Source organism: Callospermophilus lateralis, chromosome 2, assembly GCF_048772815.1.
Source record: "Callospermophilus lateralis isolate mCalLat2 chromosome 2, mCalLat2.hap1, whole genome shotgun sequence".
Lineage (NCBI taxonomy): Eukaryota > Metazoa > Chordata > Mammalia > Rodentia > Sciuridae > Callospermophilus > Callospermophilus lateralis.
Window position 1 is genome coordinate 148,901,556 of NC_135306.1, and position 17,476 is coordinate 148,919,031.

At 49.6% G+C, this 17,476-nt stretch overlaps 1 protein-coding gene across 8 annotated transcripts in view; it reads right to left on the reverse strand.

Moving 5' to 3' along the window:
* Slco2b1 (solute carrier organic anion transporter family member 2B1) overlaps positions 1–17,476 on the reverse strand; it is a 48,476-nt gene that overhangs the window by 9,894 nt on the left and 21,106 nt on the right. For all 8 annotated transcript variants that reach the window (XM_076846641.2, XM_076846642.2, XM_076846634.2 and 5 more), the window contains 3 exons: positions 17,059–17,249; positions 4,933–5,035; positions 915–1,272 (listed from right to left, as the gene is read on the reverse strand). In XM_076846641.2, the coding sequence (XP_076702756.2) occupies positions 915–1,272; positions 4,933–5,035; positions 17,059–17,249 (652 nt within the window). The remainder of the gene's footprint in view (positions 1–914; positions 1,273–4,932; positions 5,036–17,058; positions 17,250–17,476) is intronic.

The following is a 17,476-nucleotide window of genomic DNA, read 5'->3' on the forward strand; positions in this document are numbered from 1 at the left end:
CCTGGGTGCAGGAAGGAGATGCCAAGCAGGAGGCGGGCAGGGGAGGTGGGGATTTCTTGCTGGGTGCTGGGCCAACCTAAGCCTGGAGCAGTTTCCAGGAAAAAATGAGATCATTCTGGGACAGAGGCCGGAGTGGAACTTCCAACAACCTCTCCAAGAAGGCTCCCAAGGGGAGGCGGGTACATATGATGTGGGAGGGGGAGGAAGTAGGAGGGAGTGGGGATGTGGGAAGAAGTGGGAGGGGCATAGGCATCAGGGACCTTACTGTGGAGGTGGGGGCAGTGCTGTCCCACAGACTTGGACAAAGACTTCTGCAATGCTAGGATCATGGGACAACAGAATTGTAGTTCCCAGGATCTAAGAACCAAGAATCTCAGAGACTTCCAGCCTTTCCATGCATAAGTCCCTTTGACAGCATCCTGGGTAGGGGCCATTGACCCTCATCTTCTCTCCCATCTTAGCCCAAGGGCAGGGCCTTGCTCCCTCTGGGCAGGCTCTAACCTCTGGCTGGGAGCAAAAGCTTTCCTCTGGGTGAGCCGGGTCCTACCTCTTATGACATAGCCTTCATTCACTTACAGCTGGCCCTGCAGGGCGCGGCCACTCTGGAGATGCCATTGCACCAGTGGTTTTGCCCCAACTCAGCCTGCAGCCCTCTCCAGGCCTGAGCTTCCCTGCCCTTGAAGTTCCATCTGGGCCCCTTTTAATGGTGCCTGCTGCCTTCCCTGGGGCCTTCCACAGAGAATGTCCTGTGCCTGAACCTTAGCCGAGGGAGGGGCTGGAATGGAGGATTCTGGGGCAGAGGTGGAGAGACGGAGCTATGGGGAGGTGAGAGTAAGGTAAGGGATGCCCCACTGACCTGGCTTCTGCCAGGTCCACTGCCCTCCCCGTCCCAGCCTCCCCGCACACACACCCACCTGGGCTGGTGGATGATGCCTGCAATCTGGTGGGTAGAACAGCCAATGAAGAAGAGGGGCAGGTTGAAGAGCAGGCAGAGCAGTGACCCCAGCAGGCAAAGGGCACCACAGCGCATGGGGCTCAGGTGGAGGCGCTTGACCAGGACGCCCCCCACCACGATGCCTACGATGGCTGAGGGGATGGTGAGGCCCCCAATGAGCAGGTTGGCATAGGAGGCTGTGATGGAAAACTGGCGCTCCAGGAACTTAGGCAGGAAGGTGGCCATGCCCGCCACCATGCACGACATGCACACCTGGGACAGGACCACCAGCAGGAAGATGGGGTGGCGCAGCGTCCGCAGCAGCACCCTGGGGAAGACTGTTGGGTAAGTGGGAAAGAGGTGGGCATGGGCAGGCCGGCTCTCCACACCCCGTGCCTGACCATCCCCTCCTGTTCAGTTCAAGCCATTCTGTTCCTTTCCATTCCTTCCGCCCATCCCATTCCATTTAATTATTTTGCATTCATTTCTGATCTATTGCATTTGACTCCATTCCATGTAATTCTATTCCAGTTTTGAAATTCTGTTTCATTCCTTCCATGCCATTGAGTTAGACTGCATATTATCCAACGTGTTCATTTCCATTAAATTCTATTCAGTTCCGTACAGTTCTGGTCCATGCCATCCCTTTAGATTCCATTTCATTATTAACTCCATCTGATCCCATTTCATTCTTTCAATTCTACTTAATCATCCCTTTTCCCCAGCTAGGCCCCTTCCATCCTGTCCTGCTATAGCTCTTTCCAAACTGACCCAGACCTAGTCCTCCCTCCTGGGTCCCCAATCCAAGCCTGCATCCCTGGTTTCTCCAGAACATTTTGCCTAACAGATTACACATTTTCTTCATTTAACTGTTTTATTGTCCTCCCAACCTGTTTTTTTAAGATCAGGTTTTTATTGTTGTTGTTGTTGTTTTGCTTTGTTTTCTAGACTGTTGTGTTAATTACTGAACCTCCAGAGCAGGGGCACAGGAGGCACTCAATATACAAATGAAGAATGAATGAAGAAATGAAGGAATGACGACGAATATGTATTCAAATATCAAAATGTCTGGGGCCGAGTCTAAGGCCTCTAGAGAAGGTGAAACCCTAGAAGGCGTAGTTCTGGGAGGCTTCCTGGAGTTGGGACAAACCTAGAGGGGTCCTGGAGAGGCAGACTCTGAAGGAAAAAGATTTCTGTAGAAGCCCAGCATGGCCCAAGCTTGGAGCGTGGAACAGAGCTGGGGCACTAATGACTCTTTCACCCCCATCTCCTGTCCCTAGAACAATGCTTTGCCTCACTGCAGGTCTGCTAACCTGCGTGGAACACAGGGATGGATAAGTCCCTTGCCCTCTGAGGTCCAGTGCCCTCATCAATAGGGGCAGCCCAGGGAACGTCCAAAGGCACTTTCTGTGTTCACATGTACCACCCCCTCTCCACTCTCAGCAAAAGAGGGAGAGCCATGTTTCTACCTGCAGCAGGCAAGACTGAAGTTAGACAGGGGTGAGGGAGGAAGAGAAGCAGAGCATTTGCCAGGCTGCGGGGCCAAGCCAACTGGTGCCCTAGTGCCTTGGGTGGGGAGAGGAGCTGTTTCCTTAGAAGCCAGGAAATAAAGAGAGATGGTCCAGGTGGGGTGGGAGGGGCTGGGGCTATGGAATTCCCCCTCTGCGCAAAGCCCATCCAGCCAGTACTTGCAGTGCAGCAGCATGGCCAGGCCTTCACCCCAGGTGGCTGCTGGGCCTCTCTCCCTCCCTCCCTCCCTCCTGTGAGCTGCCTGGCTGGGGCATCTGAGGTCCTGTATGTGCCAGGGGATTTTTGCTATGGCTTGACCCAAGTTATACAGACTCAAGTTATACCTTCACTGCAAGGTGGGGCCCAGCAAGGGGCAGGGACACGCCCAGGCCCAGGCCCAGGTTCAACCAGACCAAGGCCAGGAATTCCCCAGAGTCCCCTGACTCCTACTGCAGTGCCATTCTCCCTGGATCCCCTCCTCCCTCCCGCTCCACTCCTAGCCTCTCTGGCAGCCTGACTTCAGAGAGTTCCATCCACTGATGGTTTCTTGCACTAATCACTGCAGTGAACTATAGGCACATCCTCCATCTCAGAATCCACAGCCTTCTCCAGAACAGATGGAAAATTCCTGGAGGACAGGGCTATGCCTTTCACTCAGCACTACCTGAAAGGGAATTCTAGGGCCTGCCTCCGGCTCAAAGGCAAGTCTTCCTGAAAAGACAGGGCTTCCCTCAGCTCAGCACATGGTCTCCACCATCAGACACACCAGGGCAGACAGTCACTCGGTGACAAAGCCAGGGGCCTCTCTCAACTCAGAGGCCTGTACCTGCCTCAAATAGGACAGGCCCACTCAGTTTAGGACTGATCCCATGGGCCAGGGGCTTTCTTTAACCCAAGGACAATGTCTCCCTCATTAGTCAGTCTCCCTCATTAGCCTTCCCCAGCTCAGGAACCTCGTATCCTCCATCAGACATCCCCCATGATTCCAGGTGGTCAAGGCCAGGCTGTGGGTCAGACTGGCCCCTGTGAAGCTCAGTAGAAGCCCAGAAACCAGGCTGGCTAACTGGCCACAGGGCCCATGGTCAGCCCTGTTATAGTCTCCTGCAGGCTCATGTAGAAGCTTAAACTACCAGAGACAAGCTGGCCTAGAACCCCAACTCTGGCTCCAACTTCCCTCTGGGCAGGAGCCAAAGCAGTGATTAATAAGCTCTTCCATGGTGCAGTGTGCTGAGGGCTTCCAGCAGCTGGGGATGACCTGAGGTTAGGGAGTCCAGGCCCCTGCCTCGAGGCTCAACCTCATGGAGTCCAGGCATCCCTTTCCCTGGGAGTGCTGGAGATCAGGGATGGGGGATGGGGTCTAGATTACTAATACCCCCAACGCCGAGTCTTAAGAAGCTCTTTGCAAGGACTGGGCCTAATTCTTCCCTGTTGAAAAGTCCCCTGTGACGGATTATGAATGACACGATCCTGAACCACAGGCAGTTCCATTTACTCTTCTAGGGTTTGGTCGTAATAAGAACTATAGGGTAGGAGTGGTGATGGGAAGAATTGTTCCTTTTGGAAGTACAGTTTTAAAAACAACGTATAGGGACTTTCCATTTATCATCCCATTTGATTAGGGCTATCATCCTTGAGAATGGCAAAGATTACTGACCCAATCTTTCAGATGAGGAAACTCAGGGAAGGAAAGGAACTCTAGCAGACTGTACACTGGCTAGTGTGGTGGGCCGGCCTCAAGTCCAGGTTGTCTGACTTGCCATCCAGGGCTCTCTCAGAGCCTGCCACACAGCAGGCACTCAATCAGTGTTCATGGGGTTGGACTCTTTAGAAAGGACTGCCTGGTCTCTTGTGGAGTCTGGTGACGGGATTGATCCCAGCTACATTATTCTTATCTCACTGAGTCTGAGTCTTACTGTATTGAGAAATTGCATGGAGGACACTGAAGCCCAGAAAGAAGCAAGGACCCAGAATAAAAGCTCAGGTCTCTAGATCTCAGCCCAGATCTCCCTCATCTATGCCACAGCCTGGGACTTTAACAAGTATTTACTGAGGCCCTGTTTGCAGGCTCATTGGTGGGTGGGAGAGGAAGAGCTCAGGCCTTGACCTTCAGAGACTCCTCACTTAGGGGAAGGGCTGGATAAGTACATGGCACAGATCTGGGCTGATACAGAAGCTCTGAGGGTTCTGAGAGCCCAGAGGGGGGAGGGAAGCAGCCTTGCTTGCTAGAGAGCCAGGCATGCTGAAGCAAAGAGTGGCTCTTGAGCTTGACCTAGAGGGACAAGAAAGATTTTGACAGAAGCAATAAAAGCAGATGTTCTGGGCAGAGAGCAGAGACTCACAAGATGTTCCCAGCCAAGACTCAGAAGGAATGTGTGGTGCTCATGACAGGCCTGCAGGAATAGAAGGTGAATCGAGAAAGGCAGGTAGGGGTTGGGTCATGCATGGTCCTCTGGCCCTGCCTCCCCAGCACCTGGCCTGAACTCACTCACCTTTGATGAACTTGATCACAGACAGGTTTGGTGCAATCTGGACTAGGCCATCCTGCTTCTTCAGGGACTCCCCAGGGTTCTGCTCAGAGGGAGAGTTCTCACCCTGGGGAAACATACAATCAAGGGTAGTCAGCTGGATGCCAGAGATCCTACCCAGAGATGGCTTTGGACTCAAGGAAGCTCTGTGGGAAGGGTGGGGAGAGGGGAAGCTCTGTCACTTCATCAGACACAATGGAGGCCAACAGTGTTCCATTTGTTCTTGGCCCTATAGGTACTCAACAGAAGGTTTTAAAAGAGGGAATAATGGCGGGGTGGTTGGCACACATCTGTGATCCCTGTGGTTTGGGAGGCTGAGGCAGGAGGTTTGGAAGTTCAAAGCCAACCTCAGCAAATTAGTGAGGCTCTAAGCAATTTACAAAGACCTTGTCTCTAAAATAATAATAAAATATGAATACTAATAAAATATGAAAAAGGGCTGGGGGTATGGCTCAGTGGTTAAATGTCCTTGGATTCAAACCCTGAGATATATATATATGGAGAGAGAGAGAGAGAGATATAAAAGGAGAGAATGGTGTCATCACCATCATTAGCATATTAATAGTCACCAACTCGACCATGAAAATTACCACCATAACTATCATCATCAGTATTATTCCTGTTACCTTAAAAATCGTCCCAAACCCTATCTCCAATATCCTGAATACATGACCAGTTGATTCGCAATGATACTATCATTACATGATTATTACTACCATTGTCTCTGTCATAGTTCCCACCATCACCCGCACAACAATTGGGATTGTTCTCACCATCACCTGAACCAATATGATTATCAGAATCATCAAGAACATGAGCACTGTCTTGAACACCATCATTATCTTTGCCAGAGTCTTCACCAGTATCAGTGTCATCAACCTCATCTTCATCACCACCACCATATCACCACCAAAGTCACCAGGAACACCGTCAACTCATGATCCTGTCATCATCACTACTCTCACCACCAATATCTCCATTCCTCACATCATTATTAATGTCACTCCTACTGCTGCCATCAATGGTGTCACTGCTACCCCAACACCACCATCATCTGTGTTGCTGTCACCATTAAAATCTTTTCCACTCCCACCACCATCAGCTTCACCAACATGATGACAACCATATCTCTCTCTTCAGTTATTATGTCATTCATGACTGTCATCACCTGGACAGTCACCAGGAACAAGTGCCTCCAGTGAGCTGGGCTACCATGAGGTAGGGATGGTGTGGGTCTACGGGCCCATCCTGTTCTTTACCATCTTCTGGTGCAGAATGGGAGCTGGAGGGTTAGGACAAGAGAAAACAGCTCCCTTTCCTCCCTGGGAAAAGTCAAGCCACCCCTGGAGGATGTGCTCAGCTCTGGGCCAAGGCTGTGAGGATGCCCAGGGACACCACGGAGAAGGAGCCTCAACCTGGACAAGGATGGCCTCCACGCAACTCCTGAAGGAGAGGTCCAGGGAAGAGAAGGCTTATGTGGTTGGGCACAATCACCATTTTGGAAGGAAATAATAATAAACAGTGGTTAATGCCTATGATGTGCTTGCTCCATGCACTGACTACACAGTTTTAAGGACTCGCATAGAACTCACGGTGCCCTCCCCACAGCTTTCGAAATAGATGCCGTGAAAAGCCCTTTTATTCACATGACCAAACAGACACAGAGATGAAGTAACTTTCCTCAAGTCACACAACTAGAAAGTGGCCCACCTAGTGTCAAACCCGGACAGACAGCTCCACTCCAGAGTCTGAGCTCTGAGCTGCTACAGCCTACAGGAGGGAGGCAGCCGAGGCCGCTGAGGCCCGGGTAATTCTCCTGCATCCCAACCTGAGGCAGGTGCTATCTCTGTGCGCACTTTTTAGGTGAGGAAACTAAGTCTTGGAGAAGTTGGTACTGATACTGGATACTGATACAGGGTCATTCGAATGTCTAAGTGACCAAATGGAGCCTGATTTAATACATTCCGCTATGCAGCCTGAGCCTGAGCTCGGAATGAGAAGGAACCAGTTCTATGGAAGACTATGTAAGTCCATGGTAAAGAATAATTTGGAAGAGGCTGCCCTGGGAGCCAGTCAGCTCTCCATAACTAGGAGTGTGGTCCAGGAGGCTGGGTGCCATCAGGCGGCTGGGCTGGGCTCCTCAGGTTTTCCCTCTTGTCTCCCTGAGTTCCCTACAGACCTGGCCACCCTTTGTCAGGGTCTGACATCTTTCTTCTTCTCTGTATTTTTAGTGGACCTCATGAGGCAAATGCTGGATCTCCCCACATTTCAGAATCCCTATAGGGGCGGCCACGCATCCTCGCCTTGCTCCCTGGGCTGGCTGCTAAAAGCCTGTCCTGTCCCTGCAGGGCGATTCTTTCAAACCTTCATTCCTGTGTTCCTCTCCCCCGGGTTTCCCTGGCTCCTCCCTTCTTTCATTCCAGCAGGGAGCAGGCTTTGAGTTTCCTGGCCTCAGGGGACTTTTGTGGCAAGGCAGAGATCACTAATGAGTTGCCAGGTTTTCCCTCCTAGCTTTTGTTTTCAAAGCTTGAGGCCATTGGGAGAATTCTGTGGGGTGAGGCAGGGGGAGTAAGGAGAGAGAGGCCTGGGAGAGTGAGAGAAAGGGAATGACATTCTCTGCAACAAAACTCTGGAAACCAGGCTGGGACAGACACTGAGCCCTCTGAGGGTTCTGTAAGAAGTGGGGAGCCACCCTCAGAGGTGAGGCCCAGGGAGGGAGGTCACCTCTGAATACTAGGCTACAGGATGCCCTAGGGAAGTTGGGCCCCTGTGGTCCCAGCCACACAAGACTCCTCTGCTCCAAGCACACTGATAGGTACCATATGGGTCAAGATGGCAGGTGGGCATGGCTGTAGTGACATGGGTGGTGTGGGGCCTACCTGGAGCCTGGGCACTAAAAACCTCAGGAACTTTGCTTCAACTTGGTGGGAGATCCTTGAGAAGGGCTGAGGTTTAGTTTTTGGCAGATCTGGCAGTATAGGCCTTTAGAGTAGAAGTTATGATGATTCTTAGAGAAAATAAATAATATCTGCTTATCACTATGTGCAGTAGCACCCTATAATCTGTGACTTGGGAGGCTGAGGCAGAAGAACAGCAAGTTTGAGGGCAGCTGGGGTAACTCAAAATAAAAAAGAAAAAGGGTTAGAGATGCAGCTCAGTGGTAGAGCACCCCTGGGTTCAATACCCAGTACAGGACCAAAAAAAAAAAAAAACTACTTTATATACACTTAGGTCTGGGTCAAACCTTACTCTGTGTCTATCTTCCCTGCTGGACTCTGAGCACTGTAAAAGCAAGAATCATGTTTATCTTGCTCTCTGTTGAAACCCTGGTTCCTAGCACAGGGCCTGGGGCAAAACAGTGAGCATCAGACAAATTCCTATTAAAAGAAGGAGTATAAGAGACAGCTCCAGCCAGCATTGCCAGGTTCTTGGAAGAATAATGAGAACATCAAGAGGAGATGCACATGCTGGGAGGGAGCTCTAGCACTGTGATGTTCAGAGACCAGCAAAGGGTTCCCAGAGCACCCCAGGGGCTAGCAGAACTGAGATTCAGGCCTCAGGGATGTGGACCAAGGGCTTCATGTGCATAAACCTGCTCCATCTTCTCTGAGACCTGCAGAAGGAGCCAGACACTTCTTCACATGTGAGCAAACAAGCTCTGAGATTAGGTGACTTGTTCAACAACACACATTTTGAAAGCAGCAAAACTAAGACCTGAGCTCCAGCTTGCAGGTAGGAAACTCATGCTTTCTCTACTAAATCCTCTGAGTCAGCTAGCTGCCTTGGTCAGGACGGCAGAGTTAGGAGACATCTTACTAGTATGATTTTTTTTAGTTGTTAATGAACCTTTATTTTATTTATTTATATGCAATGCTAAAAATCAAACCCATGCTAGGCAAGTGCTCTACCACTGAGCCACATCCCCAGGCCCAGTAGTATAATTTGAAGGGGCCTGAAATCTCACCATTGAAATTTTCTTCAGGTGAGACACCTGGACCTATTCACTTATACCTTAGAGCCACATCTGGCTGCTAAGCACCTAAAATATGGCAAGTTCAAATTGAGATATGTCCTAATTGTAAAATACTCATTATATCTTGAGGACTTAGTGTCAACAATGGAAAAGATTTCATTATTTTTTTATATTGGTTATATGCTCAAGAATATAACCAATAGAATATTTTAGATATTATTCTATATACTATAGAATAATGTTATTAACATTAGTTTCTTTTACTTTTGAGTGTGGCTGTTAGAAAATTTAGAATTAGGGGCTAGGGTTGTGGCTCAGTGGTGGAGCACTGGGTTTGATTCTCAGCACCACATACAAATAAATAAAATAAAGGTCTGTAAACAACTAAAAAAAAAAAAAAAGAAAATTTAGAATTATATAAGGTGGCTCCTGGGTATTTCTTTTGGCCTTGTTCTTGCGATGGGAGAGTGGCCTGGGAAGGACCACGGTGGAGCCAGGTGCTGCCCAAGGAAGGAAAGAGGAGAAGCTGGAGAGAGACTGAGAGCCTTCCAACATTCTTATCAGGGTGATTTAGGCTTATCCTTGAAAAACAAGCAGAATCTTGGTGAGTTCCTCATCTCCAGGTAAATAGTAAAAATATCAGTAGTGTCATCTGTTCCCACATGTACATCCTTATAAGGTCTACACTGTCACATCCACCATGTCATGAAATTCCCACTAGAGCCTATTTGATGTAGGCATCATTTGTTTACCCACTTTACAGAGGAGAAGTCTGAGGCCCCAAAGAGAAATGTCACCACAAGTTATTGGTAGATCAGGCTCTCAAAGCCAGCCTTTCCGGTATCCCTGACTCTTGTTGTGAAAAAGAGCGTGGGGTGTGAAGACCGGAAGGGAGGGACTGATCTGGGGGGCCAGGGAAGGCAGAAGGAGTTGGTAGGAAGGAGTTGGGTTGGGACTGGGTAGAAGGAAGGGAGAGGTGATTTGAAGCAGGGCTTAGTATAAACTAATGTAGGGTAGTGAGAAGTTGGGACACCAGCCTGATTACAGCAGGTGACTAGCTGGGCAGCAACTTGGGGCTAGAGGGGGACTGGGGCCAGATCTAGGAGGCTTGGGGCCAGACTAAAGGATTGAGCTTTATTCTGTGACTATCAGGAGCCCTAACTTACCCCTAGCTCCTGTCCTCTGTGTTCCCAGTAGGTTTCCGCCTCTTATCCCTCATTTGTTTTCAGGACAGATGACTAATAGTGGGTTCCAAAAACAGGAAACATTGTATTTCTGCTCAAGGGGAGCTTGGAGGGGGACCCATCTGGGCTGTGGTTTCCCCGGGTCAGCAGGCCTGGGCAGAGGGCTGTTGGAACTTCCCCTCTGAGGGCTCTGTGCTGACTGTGGCAAGATGTGGGCACAGCACACTATGTGGCTCAGCCCACGGAGGCCCCATTGGCTGTTGGGCCTCAAGGGATCCTGGAGCTAACCTGTGCACGGAACTGAGTTCCAGAAGGTCCTGTCCTGGGGTCCCCAATCCCATGGAGCCTGGGCTGTCTTTGGTGGGCAATATGGAATTCACTGACAGCTCTCAAATTCCATCTCATATCACCATGAGAAGCAGCGGGGCACCTGTAAGACTTCACAGCCCTCTATGGTGGGGAGAGGTCTTTAGCAGAGCACCGGCGGGTGTGAGCTTCTATGAGGAATGAACTACGCTTCCAGCTTTTTTTCCAATGAGATTCCTGTAACCAGTCACTCTTTTTCCTTTGGCTATTGGAAAACTCAGGACCAGCTGGGGCTGGTGATGCAGGCCTGTATTCCCAGCTACTCAAGGGGCTGAGTCAGGAGGATCACCAGCCTAGAAACTTAGCGAGACTCTTTCTCAAAATCAAAAGGGCAGGGGATGTAGCTCAGTGGTAGAGTGACCCTGGGTACAACGGGAGGGGACAGGGGGTGTAGAAGCATCATGGCACCACCTGCTACAGTTACAATGGCTATTATAATAAAGACAAAAAGTAACAAGGGCTGTCTAGTACCCAGAGAAAAGGGAAACTTTCACACTGTTGGTAGGAATGTAAATCAGTATAGCCATTATGGAAAACAGTATGGAAGTTCCTCAAAAATTAAAAAAAAAAAAAAAAGGAACTACAGCATAAACAAGCAATACTACTACTGGATGTATTTCCAAAGAAATGAATTAATATATCAAGGAGACATCTGGTTCTGCCATGCGAGAACATAGCAAGAAGGAACCAAAAGCCCTCACCAGAACATGATTATGCACCCTGGCTCAGACTTTCAGAACTAGTAACAAGAAATGTTTGTTGTTTTAGCCTGGGGTGGGGTGGGGTGGGGAGACGCATGACCATGCTTACTGCAGCATTTTTCGTAGTAACCAAGATTTGGAATCAACCTAAGTTATGATAATGAATAAAGAAAATGTGGTCTCTAACAACAGAGTGCTGTTCTTAAAAAAGAAGGAAGGCTGTTATTTGTGACAGGATGGATGAACCTGGAGTATATTATGTTAAGTGAAATAAGCCAGACCCAGGAAGACAGATACTGCCTGATCTCATTTATATGTGGAATCTGGGGAAGTGGAACTCAGAAGCAGAGAATGGTAGTGCACAGGCCTGGAGAGGAAGGACAGGGAGATGTTGATCAAAGGACACAAAACTTCAGGTTGACAGGAGGAATAAGTGCAAGAGATCTATTGTATACTATGGTGACTACAGTTACTAACATGATATCGTATACTTGAAAATTGCTAAAAGAGCAGAGTAGATTTTAAGTGTTTTTACCATACACACCCAAAAGATAAGTATGTGAGGCAATACATACATTAAATAGCTTCATTTAGTCCTTCCACAATGCATGCATCTATCAAAACAACATTTGCTATGCCATAAATATTTACAATTTTTACTTGCCAATTAAAAAATTGAAATAATTCAAAAAATTAAAAATAAATTAAAGCATTTAAAAATAATATTAGAAAAGAGGGTTTTTTTTTTTTTTTTTTTTTTTTTTTAAAGAGCGGGCCTAACATGGGGTGCTCTACCACTAAGCTATACTCCCTACCCTTTTCACTTTTTTCTGTAGTGGAGATTGAACCCAGGGGTACTTTACCACTGAGCTATATCCCGAGACCTTTTCACCTTTCATTTATTTATTTACTTATCTTGTGATGTTGGGGATTGAACCCCAGGCCTTGTGCTTGTGAGGGAAGCACTCTACCAACTGAGCTATATCCCCAGCCCCCCATCTTTCATTTTGAAATAGGGCCTCACTAATTTGCTTAGGACCTCACTAAGTTGTTGAGGCTGGCTTTGAATTTGCGATCCTTCTACCTCAGCCTCCTGAGCTGCTGGGATTACAGGCATGTGCCACTGCTCAAGAGGCTTTTTACTTTTTATTTTGAGACATATCTTGCTAAGTTGCCCAGGCTGACCTTGAACCCTGATCCTCCTGCCTCAGACTCCTGAGTAGCTGGGATTATAGGCATGTGCCTCCACACTGTACCCACCTGGCTACATTCCTGTTTTTCTGAGCCTGTATGTTGGACATTAAACCACTTAACCTTCACACTTTACCTCATTTAATTCTTACAAAAACCCAAACTGAAGTTATATTCATTTTACAGATTTCAGAGTTGGTAAGTAGCAGAGCTGGGTTGATATGATGCAGAGCACCTAATTCTGCTGGGCTGCCTCCTGCTTGCAGCTGCAGGATGCCTCAGGTGCCAAGAAAACTCACATGGTACCTCTTGGGTCTGATCAGTTACCTGTCATCTCTCTTCTTTAACCTCAGTCTTCTTCTCTGTCAATGGAGGTATCACACTAGATCAAATGGTTTTTAGTAACAGAATGCTTTCCCTAATTGAAATCTCATTCTAAAGACTGGTGTAGTGGGCTGGAGGTGTAGCTGAGTGGTAAAGCTCTTGCTTAGCATGAGTGTGAAGCCCCAGCACAGGGGAAAAAAACTGCCATAAAGTGTGTGTGTGTGTGTGTGTGTGTGTGTGTGTGTGTGTGTGTGTGTGAGAGAGTAGAAGGCTCTTAGCTCTGCTTGGGGACATCCCTCTTCATTTTCTTTACGGTGAAGTTTTGAGTGGTTTGAAAACCACATAAGCAGACCCCCCCCCAAAAAAAAGGGCTCCAACCCTGGTGTATGAGGAAGCTCTATGGGGGGCTAGATGAAGGGGAGCCTCTTAGCCCTTTGGGATCAGAACCTGGCCTCATACAGACAGGTGCAGGGGCCACCAAACTGGATGGTCTCTCAAGTCTATTGACCTTAGAGAGCAGTGGGGTGATGGTGGAGACACAGCCTGGACTACCAGGGGTGGGAAGGACACAGAGGGCCCCAGGCTGGCCTGGGAGGGGACCTGCTCAGGGGACAGGAAGGCCTGCAAAGGCTGCAGTAGGAACATGAAAGTCCCAGAAGAATGTGGGCAGATCCTAATAGAAAAGCTCTAAGTCTTGAGTTTTAAGAACCTTCACCACCTCGGGCTCCTGTCCCCATTCCTGACCACTCTATTTCCAGTACAGAACCTCAGAATACTAAAACACAAGTACCTGCGAATCTCCAACTATTAGAAACACAGAACTTCAAATCTGAATAGTTTTAGAATCCCAGACTCTCAGAGGTTTCCCAGAAATAACAGACACATAAACTCCTGGCAAAGATAACCCTAGAGAAAGTCATGGAGTCCAGTGATGCTCACAGGCCAAGCAAGGCTGGGATCCTTCACAGAATGGGAGCAGCTGGATGGACCCCTCCTGGCCCCTGGCCCAGCACCAGGGGCAGGTTCTCAGAGGAGGAGCGCTGGCTGAATAGGGACACCATCACCCCAGGCACACGTGGGAACAGAAAACTTGGAGCCCCTAAGAGACCATCTTGTTCCACAGACTCTGCAGAGCCCTACCCCTAGGCAAAGAACCACTGTCACAGCCACAGCCACTGGAGAAACCTGAGCTGGCACTCGGACATTCCTGATTTCTCTGCACCCATCCTTCCTTCACTACATCAGAGCTCCTGGAGGCAGGGAGTGTGGGAGTCACCCCTCAAATTCCCTATAAAAATGCTCAGAGGAGACAGCATTGAACCTGTCAGAGCCACCAGACCTTGAAAAATCTACTGCCCAGGATACAGATTGGGAGACTGAGGCCAGAGACCCTCTCTGGGTCACAGAATCCTTATATTATGAACCACCATCTCCTGGATACCTTTAAAAACTGCATTTACATCTAAGGACACAGGGGGCCCTGAACCTTAAGCTTAGGAGGGGATGTTGAAGGAATTTCCAAGTGAAATTTTTTCTCCCCTTGCCCATTCCGTCTCCCTACAGAAGATACATGTTCCTTTCTGGGAACCTGGACTTTATGGCAGCCAATTCTGCTCTTTGGGGCTATCCTCCCACTCTATGCACCTCCCCATCAGTGGCCCTAGTGGGTGAGGCCCCCAGCGCTACTGCAAACAGCCCGACCAGGCTGCAAAGAGCCTCAAGGAGGCCAAGGAACGATTCCTCCCACATCAATATTTATTGCCTGAGAGCTGCTGGAAGCAGATCATCATGTTCTCGGCCTTCAGTTCTTTTTTAAGAACCTCTCACCCCCTACCCTCCCCATTCCCATCCCTGATGTGCTGACAGAATAAATGCAGACAGCCAGACAGGTTCACAGCCGGGGAGCTGGGGAGCCAGAGAGCTGGGGTTTCAAAGCATCATCACACGCAGCTCTCAAAACCCAACTCTGGGAATCGCAGCAGCTCCAATTCAGGACTGGCACATTCTCGGAATCCGAGGCACAGGGAGTGTTGCTCCAGGCACCTCACACACCAGTGTAGACTGGGAAATGGCTTGTTGCTCAAGGTCATACTGCTGACATGTGACCCAGCCTCACACAGGCCGCCCCCCCCCCCCCCCCGCAGGCTTCTTCCACCTATCTACCCCATGGCCCACTGGTGTTCTCTTTCAAATTTAGGCTCCAACTCAAGAGTATCTGACACAAGCAACCCAGCCTCTTATCCTCCTCTGTGATCACGCTCACTTCTGGGAACTCCTCCCCAATTTCCATTTCCTCCAAACTTTGGCCCTGAGCTAGGCAGAACCGGGAAGGAGAATGTGAAGTCCCCAGTTGTCTTCTTCCCCTGAAATTGGTCCTTCCCCACACCTGCTTCTGTCTCTGAGACAGTGCACCCCGTCCATGCCTCACTCTCTGGGGCCTCCACAGCACAGCGGCACCCACATCTGGGCAGTCCCGCTCCCAGGCAGCACGTGGATCCAGCCCCATCCCCTCACTACCAAAGCGCTGCTCCCTGCCTGCTCCACTGCACAGCTGCTCACCCACCACCCGACTTCCACACACCCCTGGTCCTCCACAGCCCTCTATCTACCCAGCACCTGAGATGGACCAGAGGACCCGCTGCTTACCCTTCTTCCAGGCTACCTGCTGCCCCTGAAGCCACCAGTAAAACCTGTTCTGGCCCCTGCTGGCTGTTCCAGCCTGTTTTCTTGGGTCCTTGTCCACACCCTCTGCTCCAGCCTGGGTGGGATGGGAAGGTTCTGTGGGGCAGCCAGGCCAGGAGTCAGGCAGGCTTGGGTTCAAACCCCAGCCTCCCCAGGCAGAGACACTTCCGGCCTTCATCCTGGCCCAACCTTCCTTGCTCTAAGGAGGCCCGTGCAGCAGCCAACTTGCCACGTGAACCAGAACTCACCTTGCTACAAAATATCCAACTGGATTTTTTAAATCGCCCTTCAAAATTTTAGAATTACTTAGCAACAAGTAGCTTACTTAATTTATGATTGTGATTTTTCAACAACTGCTTTCTATGCTTGGGAAAAGAGGAAATCTATTGCATAAATTTTCAGGATGTAACGACATGTAGTGTGATTGTTAAAGAAGAATTGGTACAGTTGACATTGGTGACATAAAATTAAACTTTTAAAAAGCATTTCTTTTGTTGGGCATGGTGACACATTCCCTGTAATCCCAGCAACTCAGGAGCCTAAGGCGGGAGTATTACAAGTTCAAGGCCACCTTAGACAACCTTAGTGAGACCCTGACTCAAAGTATTATAAAAAGGGCAAAGGGTCTTGCTTAGTGGTCACATCCCCTTAGTTGATTTCCCAGTACTGAAAAAATAAATAAAAAGAAAAGGGCTGGGGGTGTAGGTCAGTGGTAGAGAGCTGGCCTAGACGCTCAACGTCTTGGCACTGCAAAGAAACCCAGGATTGCAAAGAAAAGAAAAAAGCATTTCTTTCTCCTCCTCCTCCTTCTGTCATTTTCTTTTTCATTTGGAGTCAACTGATTGTCTTTTATACCTTGTGTTTTTTGTGAGTTACTAGAAAACGTGGAGTCCCCTGGCTCAGGACGGTCTCTCCCCTCCAAGGCTCGCAGTGTCCTGCCTCTCAGCCAGCTTTGTGACCTTAGGCAAATCCCTGCACCTAGTTAGGCCTCTGAGAAGCCCACCCGCTCTGAGAGCTGAGCAGGACATTCGGTGGCTGTCCCTGTGCATCCTGCCCACTGCTGGTCCTCACCCAGGAGTCTTCTCCTTGCCATATTATGCCCGCTTTAAGGGTAGAGACCGTGTACTGACCTCCAAAGTCCAGTCTGGATCCTGGCCCAGAAGAGGCACTCAGTGCACATTTGTCCCCTTCACTGTCCCCAAAGAGGTTCAGGTTCACTTCTATAGCCAACCTCTCTGTCCTCCACCTAAACGGCTGCCCCTCTCATTTCTGGGCTTCCTCCTATCCTTCACATCCAGCTCAGGTCCTTCCTCTTCCAGGAAATCCTCCCAGACCCATCCTCTGTGCCCGGCAGTCCTTAGCCTTCCTACAGAACATTCAGAATTTACAAAACTAAGTGAACAGCTCGGAAGGACGTGGACTCAGGCAGGCCTGGGTGCTCCCTTGCCAACTTGGATCCTGGGTAAGTCACTTCCAGCTCTGGGCGTAGAGCTCCTCAGCCATGGAAGGAGCTGATGGCACTCACTGTGGGGGCTGGGGAGGTGCCCCGACAGAAAGGATCTTGGTAAGCTTGACACACAGGGCCCCGGAGGGAGGACTTCAGTACTACAGAGGAAGACACATAAGTGGAGGGCAGAGCCTGGGCTAGGACAGGGACACAGGGGCTTACCTTGCTGACAGGTGACGCTGCATCTGCCAAGACCTTTCGCCGGCACCTAAGCTCATGCGTCTCCTTAGGCATCTCCCTGGGGAAGAAGAAGTAGGGGCTGGCAGCCAGTGCCACCATGCCAGCAGAGATGAGGAAGCCCAGCCACCAGGCACCCACCCATCGGGGGTCTTTTGAGGTCAGGTTGATACCACCTGTAAGAGAAGACCATGGAGACATTGGGGTCAGGTGGTCTGTCACATCTAGGTCACCACCCTGGGTCTGGCTTTTGAGAAATAAGTCAGTGCCAGCTCGGAGTCAGGAGACCTGCCTCCTGGTCTTGATTCTGCCATTATGTCCTGTGTGACCTTGGGCAAGTCCTTGACCCTTTATGGGCCTAGCTTCTTCACTTCTTCTGTGCAGTGGTCAAGATCATGGACTT